General features: G+C 38.3%; 1 protein-coding gene across 1 annotated transcript in view; it reads right to left on the bottom strand.

The window, feature by feature from the left end:
* LOC102480779 (fatty acid desaturase 2-like protein FADS2P1) overlaps positions 1-22,360 on the bottom strand; it is a 36,600-nt gene that overhangs the window by 12,719 nt on the left and 1,521 nt on the right. Inside the window, exons 2-4 of the mRNA XM_006160797.2 lie at positions 12,607-12,717; positions 9,686-9,883; positions 7,894-7,995 (exon numbers count right to left, since the gene is read on the bottom strand). Coding sequence (XP_006160859.1) covers positions 7,894-7,995; positions 9,686-9,883; positions 12,607-12,717 — 411 coding nt within the window. The remainder of the gene's footprint in view (positions 1-7,893; positions 7,996-9,685; positions 9,884-12,606; positions 12,718-22,360) is intronic.

Here is a 22,360-nt window from a genome sequence, read left to right as displayed (position 1 = left end):
TGTCTCTAGCAAACACAGTATAATTATATTTGCCTTTATAAACTGTTTGGAGGTATATATGAGATGCTATATGTGTAAGATATTCACTATCTCTTTGTATTTATCATTTACAGGTGAATAAACATCAGTAGTAGTTTCTATTGTGTATTTGGCATCTCTTAATAACCAACTCTATTGTTAAAGACATGCACTATTGAATATAGTAGATACTGGCCATATATGACTGTTGAGCACTTAAAATGTGGCCAGTCAAACTAAGATGGGCTGCAAGTATAAAATACTTAGTGGATTGTGAAGACTCAGTATAGAAAAAGGAATGTAAAATATTTCATTAATAAATATTTCCATGTTGAAATTATATTTTTAACATATATGGAAAGATAAAGTTACTTTTTAAATGTTAGTATTAGAACATTTAAAATGAGGGACCAGCAGATGGCATAATGGTTATGGTGCTGGACTCCAGTGTAGTTGACTGAAGTTCGAGTCCTGGACCTGTTGACTTAAAACTCATGTTGGATGCGTGTGTGTGCATGCCCATGATCCCAAGAGGAGAATGGAGGAGAAGAAATTGTGGTGTGGCCATGCCCCCTTGCAGGTGATCTCTCATGTTCTCTCTTTCTGTGTTTCTTTGTGAGCACATGTGCCCTATAGCAAAAATCTCTCTCTCTCTCAAAAAAAAATTAAAAATTATATATGCCATTTTTATATGCTTGTCTAGAATACATATACAATAGAGGGTATAGGAAATATACATCTGTAATGTTAATATGCCTTTTCATAGTTGTCTTTGCAGTTTTTTCTTAGGAACCCCCACCCCACCTGCAATTGATAGGAGTAGTGTTCTCTTCTCACCTCTAATAATCCCTAATATACTTGCATTAGAATCTTTCACTCCTGCCTAGATCTCTATCCTCAGTCTTATGCTTAAATATTTAGGAATTTCTCAAACTTTTTCTTGATATCTCATGATATCTCAAACACAACACATCCCAGATTCTACTCAACAATTCCTATTGCCCCTTCTGCAGCCCCCTCACTTCTCCAATCAAATTACATAGGACAATTTCACATTCACTCATTTATTCACCCATCCATTATTTTGAAGTATGATTCATGTAGCAGATACTGAGCAAGGCACTTGGAATATAATGACAAGCATAATAAAATGGGGTTCCCACATGTAAGAAACATCATTTAGTGGGAATGGCAGACAACTAAACAAGAACAGTGTGATAAGAGATGATCCAGCTATTCCGCTCCTGGTGTCTACTCACAGGATAGAAATACACTCAGTTGAAAAAACACTTGTGCATCCATATTTATTGAAGTAATTATTCACAATTGCTAAGATATATAATCAACCCAAATGTCCAACAGATGAATGGATTGAGAAAGTGCGGCACATATACACAATGAACTACTACTCAGCCATAAAAAACAATGAGACTCAGACATTTGATAGAAAGTGGACAAAATAGTAGAGCAAAGCAAGCCACGCTGTAAAAGAGAAGCATTGTATGTCCCCACTTAATATATACTGAATGCCTATGCTCTATGACAAAAACTGAAAGATTAGAAAGTATGAAGGCATGGAGAGCAACCATGGATTCTGTAGACAGTGTAGGGGGAGGGTGGGTAGTACAGAGGTGGGACAGAGGGAATTAAGGGGAAAAAAAGCAAAACATTTAACAGACACAAAAGTAGAAAATTATCTGGTGATGATGATATATATGGTAATATCTTTGACTGGACTAATAGAATATTCACGTTGGGAAGATTTATTTGTATGCTGCAAAGATGTACAGTGGTTAAGTGTAAATAAAACAAGAAAATAAAAAATAAAAATTGGCAAAGATATAAAAAATGGAATATTGTATATTTTTGAATTGCTAAGAGAAAAATTATAGATGTTCCCACTGCAAAATGTTATTTGAGATGACGAATATATTAACTATCTTTTTTTTTTTTTCTTTAAGAGGTTTTTGCTATAGGGGGCGTGCGCTCGCCAGACAGACAGAGGCAGAGAGATAGAAAGCGAGAAATCACCCCCCAGGGGGCATGGCCACACCGCAATCCCTTCTCATCTGTACTCCTCTCGGGATCTTGGGCATGCATGCACACGCGCCTCGCATGAGTTTTATGCCACCGGGTCCAGGACGTGAACCGTGGTCGACTACGTGGGAGTCCAGCGACATAGACATTACGCTAACTGCTGGTCCCTATGTTAACTATCTTGATTTCATTATTTCACATTGTATTAATAAATTATAACATACTTTGTACTCCATAAGTTTATATGTTATAAATGGTTATTTTACTATAAAAGTAAATAAATAAAATCAAAATAGTAAAAAAAAAAAAAGAAAAACAAAGAAATGCTTCTTTTAAGTCTTTTTTTTTGAGAGGTTTTTTTTTTTTGCTATTGGGCGCATATGCTCGCCAGAAAGACAGAGAGAGACAGACAGACAGAAAGTGAGAAATCACCCCCCGCCCCAGAGGGGATGGCCACACGGCAATCCCTTCTCCATTCTCCTCTCCTCTCGGGATATTAGGCACACACGCTCACATGCCCAGCATGAGTTTAAGCCACCAGGCCCAGGACTTGAACCGCGGTCAAATACCTGGAAGTTTGGCGATATAGCCATTATGCTAACTGCTCGTCCCCCTTTTTTTAAGTCTTGTGAGAGCAAATATTTTGGCTTCTTACACCTGTTGATTGTGCTCTTTAAGCCAGTGACATCTGTGGTAATTGGAAATATGGGAGATAGGTTTTGGTTCCCCATAGATTGGGGAGCAAATCTTTAAGAATTACTTTATTTCCTTTATTTATTTATTTTTAAATTTGATGAGAGGGACAGAAAGAGAGAGAGAGAGAGGGGAGAGAGAGAGTGAGTGAGAGAGAGAGAGAGAGAGAGAAGAGGAGAGGAGAGGAGAGAAGAAGAGAAGAGAGGAGAAGAGAGGAGAAGAGAGGAGAAGAGAGGAGAAGAGAGAAGAGAGGAGAAGAGAAGAGAAGAGAAGAGAAGAGAAGAGAAGAGAAGAGAAGAGAAGAGAAGGAAAGTGAGAAAGCAAGCCAGTAGGTCCAGGACTTGAATTGTGGTTGGCCATGTGGGAGTCCAGCACCCTTAAGCACCATGCCACCTGCCAGCCCCATGGGGAGCAGATCTTAACATCCTAGGCCCTGAACCTTAGAACAGTGGTCAGAGTGATGACCACTGGGTGTGATCTTTATGGGTGTGATCTTTAGCAGCTGACTCCACCTTGGTTGCTCTGTCTGGAAGACGCTATTATTGCCAGAGACAAAGGAAAAAAGATTTTATGGGCAGGTAAGGATTACTAATTACATGCCAAATAGGCTGTCCCTGAGCCAAGTTCTCCACAGAAACCACTGTAGGTCATTCATCATTTTCTAGTTAGCTCCTTTTTCAGTGCGGTAGGAAGAACTCAGGCTTTGGAATGAAACTAACATGAATTAAAATCCCTGGTTGGCCATCTATTAGGTGGGTGACCTTGGGCTATTTCCTTATCTGTAAAATGGATGAAGTTATTGAGAAGATTACAGAAAATATACATGACACTCTCGTCTTCCTTCCACCAAAGTGAAATACTTTAGAATGTAGTCATAGAAACAGTACAGGGCAGTTTTTTGAGGAAAGTCTTAATTTCAAATATTCTGTACCATTATACCTACAATAAGACTTCTTTCTTACAGTTTTCAAGATGCATATTCTGGAGAGTGTTTAAAGATATGCTCCAGGGAGCCCATTTTGATTTTAATGTTATAAAAAATTCAAAAATGTATGCAGACATTTCATGGTTTATTTTCAGAAGGACTCTTTTATAGTGCAACACTGCAGACAAGCCTATGTATATTTTTGCACAGGTAGTGAATGAAAACCCTCAAGACTCTCAAAATCTGGGCCTTCTGTAGGAGGGAGAAATTAATCAATGCGAAATGAAGTCTTAACATTTAAAATTGTGATGCACATATAAGGTGGGATGTTGCTGTTCTTATGATCATTTTCTTTGTCACCTTTTTTCCACCCACCCTTTCTCCCCACAGGTAATTTCTCTCTTGATTGTAGCTGAAGCTGATATTCATTTGACTCATGAATTGCTGGTTTTGCCTACAAAAAGGCAGAGTACACTTGATTTGCTTTTAGCAACATTTCTCATTCTGTTCACAGTCATCAAGGTTCTCTCATTTCAACTAGTGCTAAACTGTTTCTGAAGACATAATTTTTATAGGAAAAAAAAATCTGTGTACAAATTTGGACCAATGGGAAAGGAGTGATTTTTTTTTTTTTTTTTTTGGAGTGATTTTTTAAAAGTGTCAGCAAGAATGGGCTGACCTGAAATATCTGATTTACTGGTACAAATCAGCTCTCAATGACCTCCAGGGCAGATGAATCTCACTTTTCCTCTGACTTTTTGGAACAGGAGAGAGGAAGATAGGATAGCCTGAATCTCTACATCTAATATTTCTAAATGAATTCAGAAATACCTCCTCCATGTAACACTGGTAGGTACAGAATGGGAAATGCGGAGCCTTCAAAATGGTTGTGGAAAGTACACATTTAGATAACTGCATTAATTTCAAAAATTTTTTGTACCAAAAATAAGCTCATACTTTCATTTCATTTTTTTCCACAAACTTTCTGAAGTCCTCTACTAGTGTATTCATAGGAATTTTCTGGTCAAATAAAACTTGCCACATAAAGTGACAATGTATTACTCATTCTAACCAATCTGGGGGACAGACATATCTCTAATATGAATCCAAACCCAGCTCTGTGCTATTTAATCAACTTAAGCCTCATTATGCTCAAAGCAGATAGATAAGGACAGGTGATGTCAAGTATCTTGCAACCCAGTGATGCTGTGATTTATAGTCTACTTTCTTATCTTTTTCTTATGATGATGATTAAACATTCTTCTTAATGATTTTGGGTCCTCATATTATGTAGCAGTTTAACATGAGCAGATAGTCCTGTCCAACATCCATAATCCGACCCAGATCATTCTGACCTGTAGTCAACAATTCCTGAGAGAAGAGGGTAAAAGCTCCCTTCTCACCTCAGGATGAAAGCTCTGCCTGCCTTGTACCCACCTCCAGGCCAAACTCCTGCTTGCCTCTGGGCAGAACATGTGCACTACGCTACTGGCATGTACCATTGCTCACGTAACATAAATTAGCATTGTGGTTGGTGGGCTCTCCAGATGCATTCTGGGAAAAATGCATGTGCAGAAGTGTGTAGGTTTGTACGCCCCTTCCTGTCATTCAAAGATGACACCCCATGACAAAGGAAAGAGATCATCCAGAGGAGGGAACCAGAAGAGGGAACCAGGGTCATCGTAAAAGAAATCCATCCAAATAACCCAGTGCTAGTCTCCCTTCTGAAGACTGTACTTTGTACTTTGCAAAAAAAAAAAAAAAGAAAAGTGTACTTTGCTTCTTTGCTTACCTAAATAAAGTAGTTTCTATACTATCTGCTTATCTTCTGGTGTCTGTTTCAATTTTTTTTTTGTCTGTAGGTACCATGAGCCAAAGATCCTGTTCATCCTGTATACTCATTTTGATTATGAAAAGATTGTTCCCATATGGCAGGTACTATCTTGGGCATAATACATACAATCCTGACAATATCTCTGAAATCCATCCTCATTTTACAGTTGAAGAAACTGAGGTTCTAAGGGATTAGGTGACTTGGGCAAAGCAACGCAGCCAATAAGTGGCTAAGTTCCCAAAGAAAGCAGTTCTGTTAGCGTAGCAGTTCACAATCCTGGCTGCAGGATAGATCACCGGGAGCTTTTAAGAACATGCTGAGGTCCAGACCCTACCACAGATGAACTTGGTCAGAACATCTAGAGATAGTGCCTGGGTATTGGTGGGTTTTGTTTGCTTGTTTGTTTTTCGTTTATTCATTATGTTAAGGCAATGAACTTTATTTATTAGAGGTTTTGCCATAGAGTGCACAAACTCGCCAGGGGGAGAGACAGAGAGAGCAGTGAGAGGGAAAGTTTCTTTTTTAAAAGTTCTTTAGGTGACCCCAGATGATGGCCAGAATTAAGAAGCACTGATCTAAAGATTGTACTATTTAGTACTGTACTATGAATTCTCCCACTTAGGGCCATTGACTTAGTTAACCCCACTGAACACTAATCTTAACTGAAAAAATAAGGGGTACTATCATTCCCCTTTATGGGACTCAGAATACAAGACAATATCCTAAAAGCACTAGTTCAGAACTGGACACTTGGAAGGATCTTATCTGAGAGGAGTTCCCCTTGCCCTCCCTATCATTTGCTATCATAGTTACTGCTTGCTACTTTCTATAGGCCGGACTCCAAAATTATCTTTACCCTTTGACTAGCTGACCACTTTCAAGTCACTGTAAGTTAGAGAACAGGTAACCAAGAAGACCACTCTGTAGGGAAGAACACAGATTCTAGGTAAGTGCCTATAGATTTTTCCAAAAAGGGTCTGACTTGAATGTAAGGATGGTTTATTGGGAGGCTCAGAGGCATTTGTCTTCCTTCTGGGCTTAAGTACATAGTCACCAAATACTGGAAAGTTAAAGAAATGGAGAGATCTAATTGAACTCCTAAGATTACACCTTTGAACATTAAGAACCTGCGCTAGAATAGGATTGACTCAAGATCATTTGATGAGTACTATCAGAGCCAGAACTTCAAGCCACTTTTAGAAGTCCTGTATGTTCATCGATTCATTTAACAAATGCTTACTAAAGGCCTACTCTGTGACAACCTGGTTGCTGTATTGCAGTGGTGCATAGGGCCACTGCTTGTAACTCTTTCCTGAAACTTCTACTGGGGATGTAACACCAGTTGCTATCCTCCCCACTGGCTTCATCCAGCAATCTGGGTTTTGCAAGTCTCAACTCTTGAGCAAAGCCAGCTGTTCTTTACCAACTCCTCTTTCATGTTCTATTCACTTTTACCTGTTTTCCTGCATCTTTTTATTTATTTCTTGATAGCCCCACCCTTCTGGGACTAATCAAACCTGTTGGATTCCCCTAGCTTCTCAGCTATAAATCCTCTGTAAGGATATTTCCAATCAAGATTTACAGTATACATCTTCATTTTTTAAAGGCACAGACTTTCTTTTGTGCATTGGCTCTTTAGGGTACTGGGGTCTCAGGGATTAGGCCAAATGATCTATGAGGATAATGAAAAATAAAAGAGCATCTAAAATAAAAATCAATATTTTATTCATAAAAAATTAAAATTCTAAATTTAACATGTTTTTATAATGATATGTTACATGTATTATCTATATTGTTAGTACGTTATAATTTATTTGTGGTTATCAAAAACACTTTTTTTTTTTTTTGAGAGAGCTGGAGGTGGGGTGGGTGAAACATTTACCAGACATAAAAATAAGTTATCTGTTGATGATAACACATATATTTTTTTAAGAGCAATTTTTTCCATTGCCTGCATGTGCTTACTGGAGAGATGAAAAGAGACAGAGAGATGGAAAGTGAGAAATCACCAGGTTATTTCTCCTCCATTATCCTCTAGAAATTCTGGGCACCCACACACACATGCCCAGCATGAATTTTAAGCTATTAGGTCTGGGACAAAAAAACCGCGGTCGACTACGTGGGAAGCCAGAGACAACAATTATGCCATCTGCTGTTCCTGTATATGATAAAATGTTTGATTGGACTAATATATATTGTATTCATTCTTGGAAAAAAAAAACAACGTTTTTCTTGCTGTAAAGATGTAAATGATTGATTGTAAATAAAAATCAAAAAAAAACAAACTTGTTTTATTGGTATGAGTGCATAATCAAGCAAACATGGAAACCACTGCCTTAACAAATGACATTCAAGAATTCCCACCATTTTCCTTGGCATCCCATACCTTCAGATGGCACATCACGAATTTTTGCATCAGGTGGTTCCACTTGGACTTCTTAAATATGGAAAGGTGCCCCATGTCATGCTGCAAAAATGAACTCTGAGCCTAGGAGAGATGAAGTTTTTGATTAGGAAAGTTAGGAACTCAAGAAGAAATCAATGAAGAGAGGTAAGACACCTATGGGACACAGATAAGGTCTATTATCTGTTGACGAGGATATGTATGGTGGTCTCAACTGGGCTGGACTGAGGTGTATATCATGCTGGGTAAAGTCTCTTTACAATCTAAATAATATATAGCAATTTAATGTATGAATAATAATAATAATATATATATTAAAAATAAATAAATAAACCCATTTGTAGTTTCAAGAGTTCATTGAGAACAGTGGGAGATCTTGTCTGATCTCCAACCAAGTGTAGTTTTTAATTCACATATATGTCATGTTCTAACTTCTATATCTTTGTGCAATTGGTGTTCTCAGTTTGGAATACTTTCCTGGCCATGGTCAAAATAATCCAGTAGTGTTAACTTTGGCATTAGGCATATTTGCATCCCAAACTGTTGTTTATCATGTATTAGCTATGGGACTCTGGACAAGTAACTTTGGAAGATGGTAGTTTTACATCTGATAAACAGGAATAGTGTTACATCTGATAATACCTGACTCACAGGGCTGTTGTGCAATTTACATATGTGTAAAGCGCCTGGATTATGCAAAACACCAAGCAAATATTTGCTTCCTTTCTTGTTTCCAAAAGTCTCAGTTTTTGGACAAAAGCAAGTTGGCACTTCCAAAACAAACAAAATTGTCACACAAAATGTTGGAACTTGATTGGGAAAAATAATGAAAAGCTATTGGATGATGAAATGGGGATTTTAGTGTCTCTGTATTGACTGATATGCATGTTATTTCTTCTGGAAAAAGAAATGTAATACACTATAAAGTTATATGTGATTCAATGTACTATAAACAAGATTATCATGATAATAAATAAATTAAAAACAATGCTGGAACGTGGAAGCTCGTTACCATTAATTCGCTATAAAACCTTCCCCAATTGCTCTAATGGAGAATCAAAAGCTCTTTCCTGCTCCACAGGACCTCTCATCTCTATCCTTGGCATTCGTGTCATTCTTTCCTGCAGTCTGTTTAGCTGTTTGAATGACTATCTTCCCTATGTAGTTCCTTTCTCAGGAGCAGGGAGCTCATATTTCCCTTCACATCCACCACCGTGTGGTGTTTATGGAAGCTCATGTTCAGAGATTCATGCTTCATTGGAGAAAAATTCATCAAAAACCTTGCTAAGTGTCAGTGGCTGTTTGTCATTTACAGTGGGACTAACATGCTCTTACTTAATAAGGTGTATCTCTGCCTTTGAAGACTTCCTGGTCTGATGCGCTGATAAATGTTGATTGGTTAATGAATGAAAGATAAAGACGAACATTCCATGGCCAAGGATGGCACTTCAGTTACTGATATTATGGAGATGAGGCAGGGAAAACCATACAGACTGTCATTAATGAATGAAATGCAATCTGACAGACACAATGCTAGGTGTTTCTCACAGTGGCTTGTTTAGTCGTCCTTAGAATCATTTTGTATTCATTACTGTCCTCATTTTACAGGTGAGAGAATGGAGCCCAGTGAGGTTTGGTATCTTGCTGGCAAGTGTCCAACACTGATGAATAGCTTGCTAAGAAGTGCCAGGCAGCAGCTAACACTGGTCTACAAAGAGAACAATCTCTGAGCCTCTCCTTGAGGACACTGCCGGGGCTTAGGATACCTGCTTACCTGAGAAACTGTGAGAAGAAAGGAAATAAATATTGTAACCAGCCAGCCACTGCCCAAATGATACAGTATTAGCCAAGCTAGGACTTCCAAAATCAATATCTGGGTCAGGTGAAGAAAGAAGAACCCCAGGTTGGCATCGAACATATTCATAGCCTCTAATGTCTTTCTCAATTCTTGGAAATCTTCCACTAGCTGGGACTGCAAAATAAATATCCAAGGAAAGCGTTAGTTCCTGCAGTGGAAAGCCAACACACATGGACACAGTAATTTCTTTTATTAATTTAGCAATGCATTTATTCTATGTATATAATTTTATCAAATCAGTGAATTTAATTAATTAGCTGGATTTAAGAACAAACAAAACAGAGCACAGTCTCTGACAAAAGGCTAAGATAATTTTTTCTTCCTGGAAAAAAGATGAATATGACTTGTGAGCTCCCCTCAAAGCTGTTATAGAACTCAGAATTAATTTTTTTTGTGGGGAAGGAAAAAGAAGAGGAAGCAGTAGGGAGATCAATAAGCCTAAGAATTGCCTTTTAAACCATTGATGTTATTTCAGGTGTTGACTCTGCTTCTCCTGGTTCTGGTTGTGCTTTGGGGAACCTGGTTTTGTATTTGAATCTGTGTTACCATAGTTACTGGTAGAGTTTACAAAGTGCTTTCCAAGTCTTTAGACCAACACTTTAAGATAATTGCCTTAGAAGACTCTGCCATTAGTGAGGTTTGCTTTTCCTGGTAAATTTTTTTTTTTCAGAAAAGTAATTAAGTTTTGCATGATGTTTCTCTTTTTAACATTGCGTCAGCTAACTTAAAAAATGGAGCTACCTCGGGACCAGCAGTTAGCGTAATGGCTATGTTGCTGGACTCCCACGTAGTCGACCGTGGGAGCCAGTGGCCTAAACTCACGCCGGACACATGTGTATGCATGTCCAAGATCACGAGAGGAGAATGGAGGAGAAGGGATTGCGGTGTGGCCATCCCCCCTGGGGGGTGATTTCTCGCTTTCTGTCTCTCTATCTCTGTCTGTCTGGCGAGCACACGCACCCTACAGCAAAAACCTCTCAAAAAAAAAAAAAATGGAGCCGCCTCTTGAGATTTGTAGACTACCAGTATACCTCCATTGGTTTTGTGATAAGGACAACGTTTAAAATTGATTGAGCATGTACTCTGTTCCAGACATTATCCTAAGAACATTAAGTGACTTCACATTTAAAATCATCCTCCAAATAATTCTTACAAGGTTAATACTATTGTGATTTTACAGGGAGAGGAACTGAGACATGGTGTGGGAATTGGGCTAAACTTGAATAACTTGAAAGAGACAAGGTTGAGGTGTGAGCCTAGCCCATCTACTCTCAGAGCTCCCTGCTCTCAGCAGACCTATGCTGCTTGACACACAGCTGTGGGCATGTGCATGGGCTTAAGGAGTGAGCTAAATGTTGGTTTCAGGTCTGCACACACCCAGTTCTGTGTCTTCGGATTAGCCCTGTTCCCTGCGTGAGTCTATCTCCTCATTTCTTAAAGAGGGAATAAAATCTCTATCTGCTTCCCTGTGGTATACAGGTTAGTACTTTGTACTGATTATTTCAAAGGGAATTAAGAGTCAGACAAATATGTTATTATAAAGAATAAATGATGGGGTCAGCAGGTGGTGTTGGTAGTTAAGGTGCTGGACTCCCACATGTTGACTGCAGTTCAAGTCTTTGACCTGGTGATGTGCCTTCTCACTTTCTCTCTCTTTCTCATGAGAGTTCATATCCTGTGGCAAATTAAAAAGTAATAATAATGATGAATAAAAATAATGTTTAAAAATATTAATTACAAAAAATAAATTGTTCAATATTAAGTAAAATCTCTTTAAGCTTTATTATTATTACTTTTTAAATTTTGCCAGAGGGTGTAAGCACTCACCAGAGAGACTGAGACAGAGGGAGAGGAAGAAAGCATCCCTCTCCCCCATAGAGGATGGTCACTCTGCAGTCCCTTTATGTTTATCTCTACCTCGTTTTAGGATTTCGGATACACACGCACATGCACCAGTATGTTTTTCAAGAAGCTGGGTCTGGGGCTTGAATCTCATAGTGAGTCATTTGGAGTTTGGCTCCCTTAACCACCAGCACCCAGGATGGTTCTCCTTTAAGTTTTATGTAGCATCATCCCAGTGAATTTTGATTCTTACAAAGATGTCCTTTAAAAGACAGTATTTTTAATCATTCATTCTTTCTTTCTTCTTTCTTTCTCTTTCCTTCCTTCCTTCCTTCCTTCCTTCCTTCCTTCCTTCCTTCCTTCTTTCTCTTTTCTTTTCTCTTCTTTCTGTCTTTTTAAAAATTTTTTAAATAGTATCTGTTCTTGGGAATACCTAAGGAATTAGGGCCAGTGAAACGTGATTCGAAGTCCTAACCTGATACCAGCTGTGGGACTTTCAGGAAACAATTTATTCCCCCTGAGTAATACTTTCCCTGAACGTGAACAGGCTGTAGTTAGGATCTACTTATGCTTTCACTCAGCATACATTTATGGAGTTCCTCCTGCATGTGTGGCTCTGTGCACGTAGGTCCTGAAGACACAGGGATAAGCAAGATGGACAAATTCTCTGTTCTCGTGGTACTAAGTTTATTAGGTGACATAGACATAGATACGAAATACATAATTACAAGCAATCATTTAGAAAAATTATATGTGTACGTAGCCTGGCATGAAATGGAAGCTGAGAGACATGGAATTACTGTTTGGCACAGGACTAAAAATTCCACTCCTTTGATTCACAGGGGTGAATTATATTTACTCAGAGTAAATGCATTTACTCTGTTGTGGGCACACCCAGGTAGGAAATCTGGTTTCTCACATAAAATGGTAAATTGGTCTCAAAATACACCTTGTCCCCATTCCTCTACACATCTGTGTCCTGGGATCTAACTCACGTTTTTGTTTCTCTCCTGGCTGGGCTCTCCTGGGGCCAGCTCTCCAACAAGCAGTGGCTTAAGGTACCGTCGTGCAATGTCGATATCCAGGTGCATGGCCCTGAAGACATCCTGTAAATCAGAGAAACCTGTTAGGGTCTCAGAAGAGGCTTGCTTGTGTCTATATTGGTCACTTTTCTTACCTCGTCTTGTACCTCACTTTGGAATCAGCACAGAATTCATTAGGGCAGGTTTACTTCTGACTCCAATTTGATGCTTCAAGTTGATGTATCAGAATTACCCTGGGAACACTCTATGAGAACCTCATGCTGAATAGCCACTAACTGAATGCATTGCTTCTCTAGATATGACCGGCATGGTCAGGTTATCCTGGAGCATTGGTAGATTACAGTTTATTTTGTTGAAAAGCAGAAGAAATAGTTGCCTGCGTTTACAGGCCATGATGTACCTTTAAAGTCCAACCTCAGCATGGAAGGCGCTCACACTCTCAGTCAGAGGACTGCAGTTATCAAGATTGCCTCTGCAAATCACAGAGTCCATTGAGGAATGGAACCTCTTTGGTTCTTATCCAAGGGCGAAGGTTTTGAATTAGATATTTCTAGAGAAGGGCAGGTAAAAGTTGCTGATGATGATTTAAGACAAAGGGATGAGAGATGATAAGAAAACAATCCTTGAAACTTAGGTTGTCTAAGTTTGTCAGTAAAGGAACCTCATCATTCTCTATTAATAAAAGTTATAGTCTGTTGATGGATTTGAAACAGCCAGGTACAGAATACAGGTGATCAAGTATACTTTTTCATCAGAGATACACATTAAGTAGCAATTTCATGTGAAAATGAGGAACAGTAGTGATTCCTATATCCTGCTTATTTTTGGAAATAAAAAACTCTTAGCTCCCAGGAATTTAAATAGATTTTAGGGAAGAAGGATTTCCTAAGAAGGAGATGGGGAACTTCCTGCTTTGGGAACCGGAGACACTAAAAATAAAGAAATATAACTAATGTTTTAACCTGAATATATGGAAACCATACAAATACTCTGAAGTGGGGGTATTGTGTAGTATTGATTAAAAAAAAATAGACCCTGGATTCAGCTTTCCTATGTTTAAATTCTAGCTTTGCCATATTGTAGTTGTATAAATATGAACAGGTCTTTTGACTTGTATGTGGTATGTCTACATTATTATCCTTAAAGGGTGGTGATAATAGCCACTGAATTAATAAAATTAATATGAGGGTTAAATGAATTCATTAGAATGTTGATTGGCATATACTAAGTTTATAATGTTTATGTGCTATCTTTCACACACACACACACATATACAAATATATATACCTCTAGAAATATGAATTCACTACCCATCTTCTCTTCAACACGGCAATGCAGAGATTTTCTTTCTATACTCCAGTGCCTAATGTGGAGTGAGCTCTGAATTACATATTGAATGTAATGAATCTTACATATTTAAATATTAAAGCAATTTTAGATATATATAAGAACTAACTCAAGATTCCTTGTGAAAATGTGCTTACATAACGAATAAGGTTAATTAGAAGAGTGTATTACCAACTCTTTAGACTCCACTTAAGGGGATCTACGGGCAATAAAAAGGGCTTTTATCCACTAGAACCAGTCCAGGCTTCCTGCCCATTCTGCTTCCACACATGTTCTCTGATTCCCTTTGGAAATGCTAAAATACATAATTTCAAAGGTTCTTTTCATTTTTTTGAAATTTCACTTTCTATGATAATAAAGCATACTTTCCCCTAACTAGGAAGAGAGTGATTTACTGATTGAGATTATTAAAATATCTCACAAAGATTTATATTGAAAAATCATATTCTATTTGTTATTTCAAGGCAGGTTAGCATGAAAAAAACATCTCAATGGATCAAGATAAAGGCATGGGGACCAGCAGATGGCATAATGGTTACATGGCTGGACACCCATGTAGTCCATCGTGGTTTGACTCCCAGATCCGGGCCTTAAAAATTCATGCCTGGCACATGTGCATGCGTGCCCAAGATCCCAAGAGGGAATGGAGGAGAAGGGATTGTGGCGTGACCAATCCCCGGAGGGATTTCTCGCTTTCTGTCTCTCTGTCTCTCTGGCAAGCACACACGCCTGATAGCAAAAATCTCTTTTAAAAAAAAAAAAGATCAAGTTATGGAAGAATGTAATATGTTACAATTTTAACTTGCTTTGAATAGCTATCTAGAGTCCTGGAACAGTGCACTCAGAATAATATTCTCCTGTGCTTTTTTTTTTTTTTTTCTGATCACTAGAAAGGCTCACAGGTCAATATAGTGACAATAGATAAAGAAGGGTTACATAGTTTTTCAGGATAATAGGCACTGGCCTGCTATGTGGAACTGTTCATTGCATTAGTGAGCAGTATAACAAAAGAGTTTACGTAGTTTTTGAATATGCTCTTTTTAAGAAGTTCCTAATAGAGGGACCAGCAGTTGGCATAATGGCTATGTCACTGGATTCCCATGCAGTCAACCACGGTTTGAGTCCCAGACCTGGTGGCTTAAACTCACGCTAGGCACATATGCATGCATGCCCAAGATCCTGAGAGGAGAATGGAGGAGAAGGAATTGTGGCATGTCCATCTTTCCTGGGGAGTGATTTCTTGCTTTCTGTCTCTCTGTCTCACTCTGTCTTTCTGGCGAGCACACATGCCCTATAGCAAAAAATTCTCCAATAAATATATATATATATATTTCCTAATAGAATCTGGATACTAAGTTGTGAAATCCTTCTCAAATGGCCTGCAACAAAAACGGGTCCTGCTACCAACATTCTTGGGCAAGTATGCTCTTGCTGCAGGAAGGAAAGGGGATCAAAGGGGATCATGTCCGTGTTTATGGAGTATATCCTGTATGCAGGGTGCTCTTTGGGCAACTCAGTCATCACCTTAGTTCTGAGAAATTCACTCATTTTTGTTGTACAGATAAAGAACAAAATCTTAGAGGAAAGAAACATCTTGTCCAAAGATACTTGAATCTAGAGCTATGTCACTCTACAGCCATGGAGTCAACAGGTCCCTTTCAGCCTTAACAAGTATAACCTTTTATATGAAAGGCCTCCCAAGAAAGGAGCAATGCCAGATTGTTTGGTGATGATGCTAAAATTAGTATGTGTTTTCTGGGAAGATATTAACAGAGGCTCTTCACCTAGGTTTGAGTCATGTAAAGCACTTTGCCTCTGGCTCCTACCTACCGCCTTAAACTTATCTTGTCTCTGTGCTTTAAGCACTGTCTTCTCTGTTGGAGCCTTCTCATGCAGTAAACAGTCTATGCCCCTCTGTGATTCTGAAACTTTACTCCTACTGCTCCTTTTACTTTATCTATTTTCTTCAATTATCTTTACATAAAAACTCCTGCTCCTCCTTTAAGACCCAGATTAAATATCTCCCCTAATTCACTTAGGAAAGTTATTCATGATCAACACTGGGCTTTCATGACACTCCTTCCTCAATATTTTCAAATGATGTTATGATTTGTTTATGTACTTGGTTTTCTTCAGGGGTTTGTGTATTTTATGAAGACTAGGACCATGTATTATGATTGATCAATGCATACCTGCTGCCTAGCACTATGCTTGGAACTGGATATGTAATCAATAAATGCCTCATGAATAAGAGGAAGATGAATGGGGCCAGTGGGTGAAATGGTGATTAGGGTGCCGGACTCCCATATGATTGACTGTGATTCAAGTCCTGGACCTGGTGGCTTACTTTCTCTCTCTCTCTGGTGAGTGCACGTGTCTTATAGCAAATAATAATAAATAAAAGTAAATAAATAATTTTAAAAATAGTGAACAGGTGGATAAAGTGCTTATATCATAAGGAACTGGAATTACTGAAGCGTTGTGTTCAGAGGATACAGGGGTTTAGTGCTACTGTCTTCTCCTAGTCTCCATGTCTCTACTTTCTGAACTTTTTTCTATTTAACATCCCCATTATCATTCGTTAGCCTTTTGATTCCCTTCTCAGTCATCATCTCTACCACCTAACTTATTCATAAATTTATTCTTTAGCTCATCTCGAATCTGATTCTTTCCAAAATAGTATTAACACAGGACAGAGGTGATAATTGCTTCCACAAATACCTTGGAAATCTTGCTAATTTTTTTTTCTGTTATTTAGTGTGGGGTGGAGTTACATGCTTTACTTAAAAAAGTATAATCTCTAATGGAAGAGGAAATTATGAGACAAAATTATTTTTACAACTGAAATGCTATATGTAGGTTGTACTCTGCACACAGGCACCTGGTCAAGAGAGCAAATGTGGCCTAAAATCCAGGGGACATGCCATCGGCCAAATCTTGTGCCTATGGGTCAACAACAACCCAGAAAGTGTGCCTTCCTGATTCACACTAAGGCACAGTGTAGGGTAGCAGGAGAGTAGGCTGCTTTGCATTCAGCGAATTATTTAATTTCTGTAAGCCCTGGACTTTTTAAAAAAAAAATGCAGATAATACTATCTAGTTTTCCTATGGTCTCATCAATCATTCATTCATTTATTCAGCCTTTACAAAATCCGTCAAGGACTTATGTGAGGTGGGTCAAGAGTTTCCAAAAGAACTTTACCAAGCAGCATACAAAAATCCAGAAACTATCAATGGAGAATATGTATATATAGTTACAAAACAAGGCAACTAGAATGTAGACTTTGATTTTCTTATCTCAAAAAAGCTCATAGGAATATTTCATACCCAAGCACAGATGAGGATTCCCATTCCTATACCTTTGGCCAATTCTTCTTTGGCATTCATCTCAGATTTCATGTAGTCTAAGATAATGTCTAGAATAAGTCATCTCATATCTCAGGTTGGGTTGTGAATAGGCTGATTTATGGGTGAATGCATATTTGCCTCAGACCTAGGAAAGAGCTGCTTTGGAGTAGAGAATGCTCACCTGAAGTCATCAGATTACCCTCCCATCCCAGAGATAAGAGGGTTATTTTTCCATTGCAACCCTGGTTCCTTCCACATCTATGCATCCTCCTGACTTCCCTATCCTGTAATAAATAATGAACATCACCACTTAGTCATGCAAGTCAAGATCTTTATAAGTCAGCTGGACTCCTCCTTTCTGGTTTCTTATCCAATTACCTATAAAATATAATATGATTATGTCTCTTAAATATTCTTTCCACCCTATTGCCTCTTCCCCATTCCAGTTGTCAATGCCTTATTTAGTCCTTCAACATGTTTCCCGTATTATTGGTGTTACTTCATTTCAGCTGATGTTTCACATTCATCCTTCACTCAACTGCCAGGTTGACCTTTCAGAAAGGCAGTGTCTTCTTAGTGCCTATTTTCATCTTCTCTATTTCATAACTCTTCTTTCTCTTCTCTATTTCATAACTAACACTATCATTGAAATGAGAACCAGGTTATTTATAAAAGTTTGACAACCCAGGAAAGATACAATTATTACTAATTATTACTTTTACCAGCTTAGATGTATGATAAGGGTGTGAAGGGATACACTGTGTGAGAGAGAAATCATGTATCGTGGAAGGAGAGATAGCCATGTAGTGAGCATAAAATGCAAACTGCTGGGGCAAGCATATTGCATAATGGTTGTTTCTGGACTCCCACATAGCTGACGGTAGTTTGAGTCCCAGACCCAGCGGCTTAAAACTTGTGCCAGGTGCATGTGTGTGCATGCCCAAAATCCCAAGAGGAGAATGGAGGAGAAGGAATTATGGCATGTCCATCCCTCCTAGGGGGGTGATTTCTCACTTTCTGTCCATCTCTCTGTCTCTCTCTGGTGAGGGTAAGTACCTTAGTAGCAACAATTCTCTCTAAGAAAACAAAAAAAAGAAAAGAAATGCAAACTTTTTGGCTCAGCGCTCAGGATCCTTTCTTGACCCTTCTCTTTTCTCTTCCCCTTCCTTTCCTTTCTCTTCTTTATCTTCCTGCCTTCTGCTTTCATCATCACATGATAATAGTCACTGTCATTAACAAAGTATATATTTTTGGCCAATATTGTGCTAAGTAAAGGAAGTGGCTAGGCTGGAATGCCATCCTGGTGGGGTGCTTACTCAGGATATGAGTCATATCTGCACTCCACCTCTGCACAAACCCTCTCTTCCCTCTGCCAATCTTGCCTCTCTTGGCTCTGCTCATCCCAAAGCACTGATGATGTTCTCTTTTGGAGCTGCATGCACCTTTACCTACCTCCACATAGCAGTCCTCTAAAGAACTGAAATAAAACTCTGCCATAGTTCCTCTAAGCTTTTATATATATCTTCCTTGTCATGTTGACCTTTGACTTTCATGAGAAAGAAGCTAAGTTTTTCAGTGTCTCATCTTGAATGTGACATACAGAGATAAGAAGTGGGCTGACCAGCACACAGGATAATAAACCTACTTACTGTCTTTGTTCCAAACATGCTGCCTCTGTGCATGTATCACAAGATTGCATTTACCTTTTTCTCACGGAACCTGAAGCATGCTGTTGTCTTATATTTATTCATAAGTATTTCTTATCACTAACATACTTTGTGATCCTCATTTTAATGACCGCAACATTGCTTATCATATTACGATTGCAGTATAATCTATACAATCGTTTGTGGTACTTATAGATTGTTTATGGTTTCTCCTGAATAAATGCTTACAAGTAGAAAGACTAGATCTTAGACTTTAGTTGTTAGCCCTGTGACATCGGTTTAAGTCAAGTAGCATCAAAACAACCAGATAACTCATATATGTGATGAAATGAACTTATGTGCCAATTTTGTTTTGTAGATTTATTTTTCTTAGTAAAGGTCCTTGGATAAAATTAAAATCAGAAGAATGAAAAAATAATAAAATACAATGGCTTCTATTTTGGGGGCATATAGTCTGTGCCAGACAGTGTAGGGGCACTTCATTTTATCTCTGCTGACTTGTTAAAAAAAATACTAAGATGATGACATTATTCTCATTTTTTAGATGGGGGAGTTGATTTCTAAGAGCTTAAGCAACCATCTCAGGACATTCCTAGTAAGTAGAAGGCTCAAATGAAAAGCAGATCTTCTTTTTTCTCTAATCTGTACTCTTGGACTGGATCTCTAACAAGGCTGGATCTCTAACAAAGATTAGAACAATTGACTATACAAATTAAAAAATGCATGACCCAATGTGATGAACTACTTAGATATTATTATCTGTCTTGTGTGAAGACCTAGAGAAGAGTTCCCATCTAAATAGGAAGAGGGCCCCCTCTAGGCAAGTGCAGGACACAGAGACTGTACTTTGGTCCACAGTAGGCACTCAGAGAATGATCCACAAACATCTCTTAAATTATAGAGTGAGCATTTAATCCCAGGTGCTCTGACTCTGTCCTGTTCTCTTTCACTAAAGAGCATGAGAATTCCCCATTGTATTACCCTTTGTTCCCAAACAGACCATACCAAATACCATCAGGATTTTGAAGCTGGTGGTGAACAAGCAGTAAGGAATAATCACATTTGTAAGGATATAGAGGTCAGTGATAGGAGCAATAATAGCTACTATTTACTGAACGTTTATGAAATATCTGGGATTATGCCAAACACGTTAAATACATTTGTTCCATTTACCATCAATTGGTCAGATTGCTAATGCCATTTCCATTTTGCAGATGATGAAGCTAAGGCTCAGAGCATTTTTGACAACTTTCCCAGGTTCACCTAACTGATTCTTTCTTTTTTATTTATTTATTTTTTGGGGGGAGGTTTTTGCCATAGGGTGCATCTGCTCGCCAGAAATAGAGAGAGCTAGAAAGTGAGAAATCACCCCCCCCCAGGGGGGCTGGCCACACCACAATCCCTTCTCCTCCATTCTCCTCTCGGGATCTTGGGCATGCATGCACACGTGCCCAGCGTGAGTTTAAGCCACCGGGTCTAGGACTCGAACTGCAGTTGACTACGTGGGAGTCCAGTGACATAGCCATTACGCTAACTGCTGGTCTCTCATCTAACTGATTCTTAGCTCAAGATCTCTGTGCTCTGTGTAGCCATGGATTATTGTAATAGGAGGGATTTCCTTGGCTCTTTCCCATTTTTGAGTCACCTTGGAGAATCTTTTCTCTGAACATTGTGGATGTATTTTCCCAAAGTTTAAGGCACATGGCCAACCAAGCTTATGATTTTCTTCTTTAACATACAAGAATACTAAGGTGGCATGAGCATTTGTCCATAAGGTTCTCATGGTTTCTATTATATTAATCAATTCCTCCTTGTTGATTAGAGTTACATGCAGAATGGTGGTCTTTTCCTAACTTCTAGGACATAAAAATCATTATCAAATTATAGATTTATCAGCTGGGTTGTCTCAAACTGAGGGTCTCAGTTTTTTCTGAAGTAGTTGAAGTCCTATGTTTGGGCCAAGATATCTTCTGAGGTCATTTTGTTAGAAAAGCATCATCTATGTTTTTCTGAATCGTGGAAGTGAGGAGATGGGTTAGACAGGGAACTGCAGTATATTCCCCTTTGATTTGTATTAACTAGTTCCTGTTATTCTTACACCTATGCGCTCTACCTGGTTTCTTCTACCCCAGTGTGTTTTTTCCAATGTATGTGATACTCCCAACCCTTGTCACAAGCGCATGCTCATTTTCTCAAGGAAAGATTGAACTTTTTTTTTTTTTCTAAGTCCTGTCTGAGAGAAGTGGTGAATACACAGAACACTAAGAACGGATTTCATCTGACTGTAGAATCAAGACAAGAAGTTGGTAAAGGAGCAAGAACTTAGGCAGGGGGGGAGGATGAGCAAAGTGTGGAAAAAATGAGAAATATGAAAAATTGATATTGGTAGTGTCAACAAACTCTTGCATACTTTATAAATTTGCCAGTTATTTGAAAATTCTGTTTCTGTCTTTCTTCCTTTCTTCTTTTCTCTTTCTTTTAAATTTGCTAGAGGGCATGCAAGCTTGCTGGAGAGAAAGAGAGAGACAGACAGAGATAGAGAGAGAGGGAAGTGAGAATCACATGCCCATGGGGGATGGTTACACTGCAATTCCTTCTCCTCCACATCTCCTCTCAGGATTTGGGGCACATATGCACATGTGTGCAGTATGTTTTTTAAGCCACCAGGTCTAGGACTCAAATTGTACAGTTGACCATGTGGAATTCCACTGCCTTTACCAACAAAGTGTTGGCTGGGCGCCAAATTCTGTTATTCTAAGTACATCACCATTTATAGTCTAGTGCTAAGTGAAATGCTGTTTTCAGTCTTATGCTTTGAAACCAGTTGGAGAAATTACAAACTATGAAACCAACAAGGAAAAACAAAATTGAAAAAGCGTAGGTTTAAATTTCTCTTCTGTCATATATTAATTTTCTGACCTTGGGTTAGCTGTTTAGTCCTTCTAACCTTCTGTGTTATTATTTTTTTTTTTGTATGATGTGGAAATAAAATTGTCAATTGAGAAAAAACAAACTTCCTGATAGACTATTTTAAGAGGGAGTCCTAAATGCTCTTTATTAAATATTAAATGGAATTTTTAAAATTTATAATTATTTATTTATATTTTTATTACATTCAATCACTGTGTATCATTTCAGTGTACTGAATAAATTTTCCCATCGTGAATACACTGTATATTGGTTCAGTCAAAGATATTACACTATCATTAACAAATAATTTTCCATTTTTGTGTCCTTTGTTTTCTTTAATTTTATTTTTAAGGATTTATTAATATATATGTGAAGCTTTAGAGTCAAAGCCAACCTGATTTCAAAGTTTGACACTCTCAGGACCAGCAGTTAGT

Source organism: Tupaia chinensis, unplaced genomic scaffold (assembly GCF_000334495.1).
Source record: "Tupaia chinensis unplaced genomic scaffold, TupChi_1.0 Scaffold000709_1, whole genome shotgun sequence".
Lineage (NCBI taxonomy): Eukaryota > Metazoa > Chordata > Mammalia > Scandentia > Tupaiidae > Tupaia > Tupaia belangeri.
Note: the sequence above shows the minus strand (reverse complement) of the source record. Positions and strands in the feature narration are given on the sequence as shown.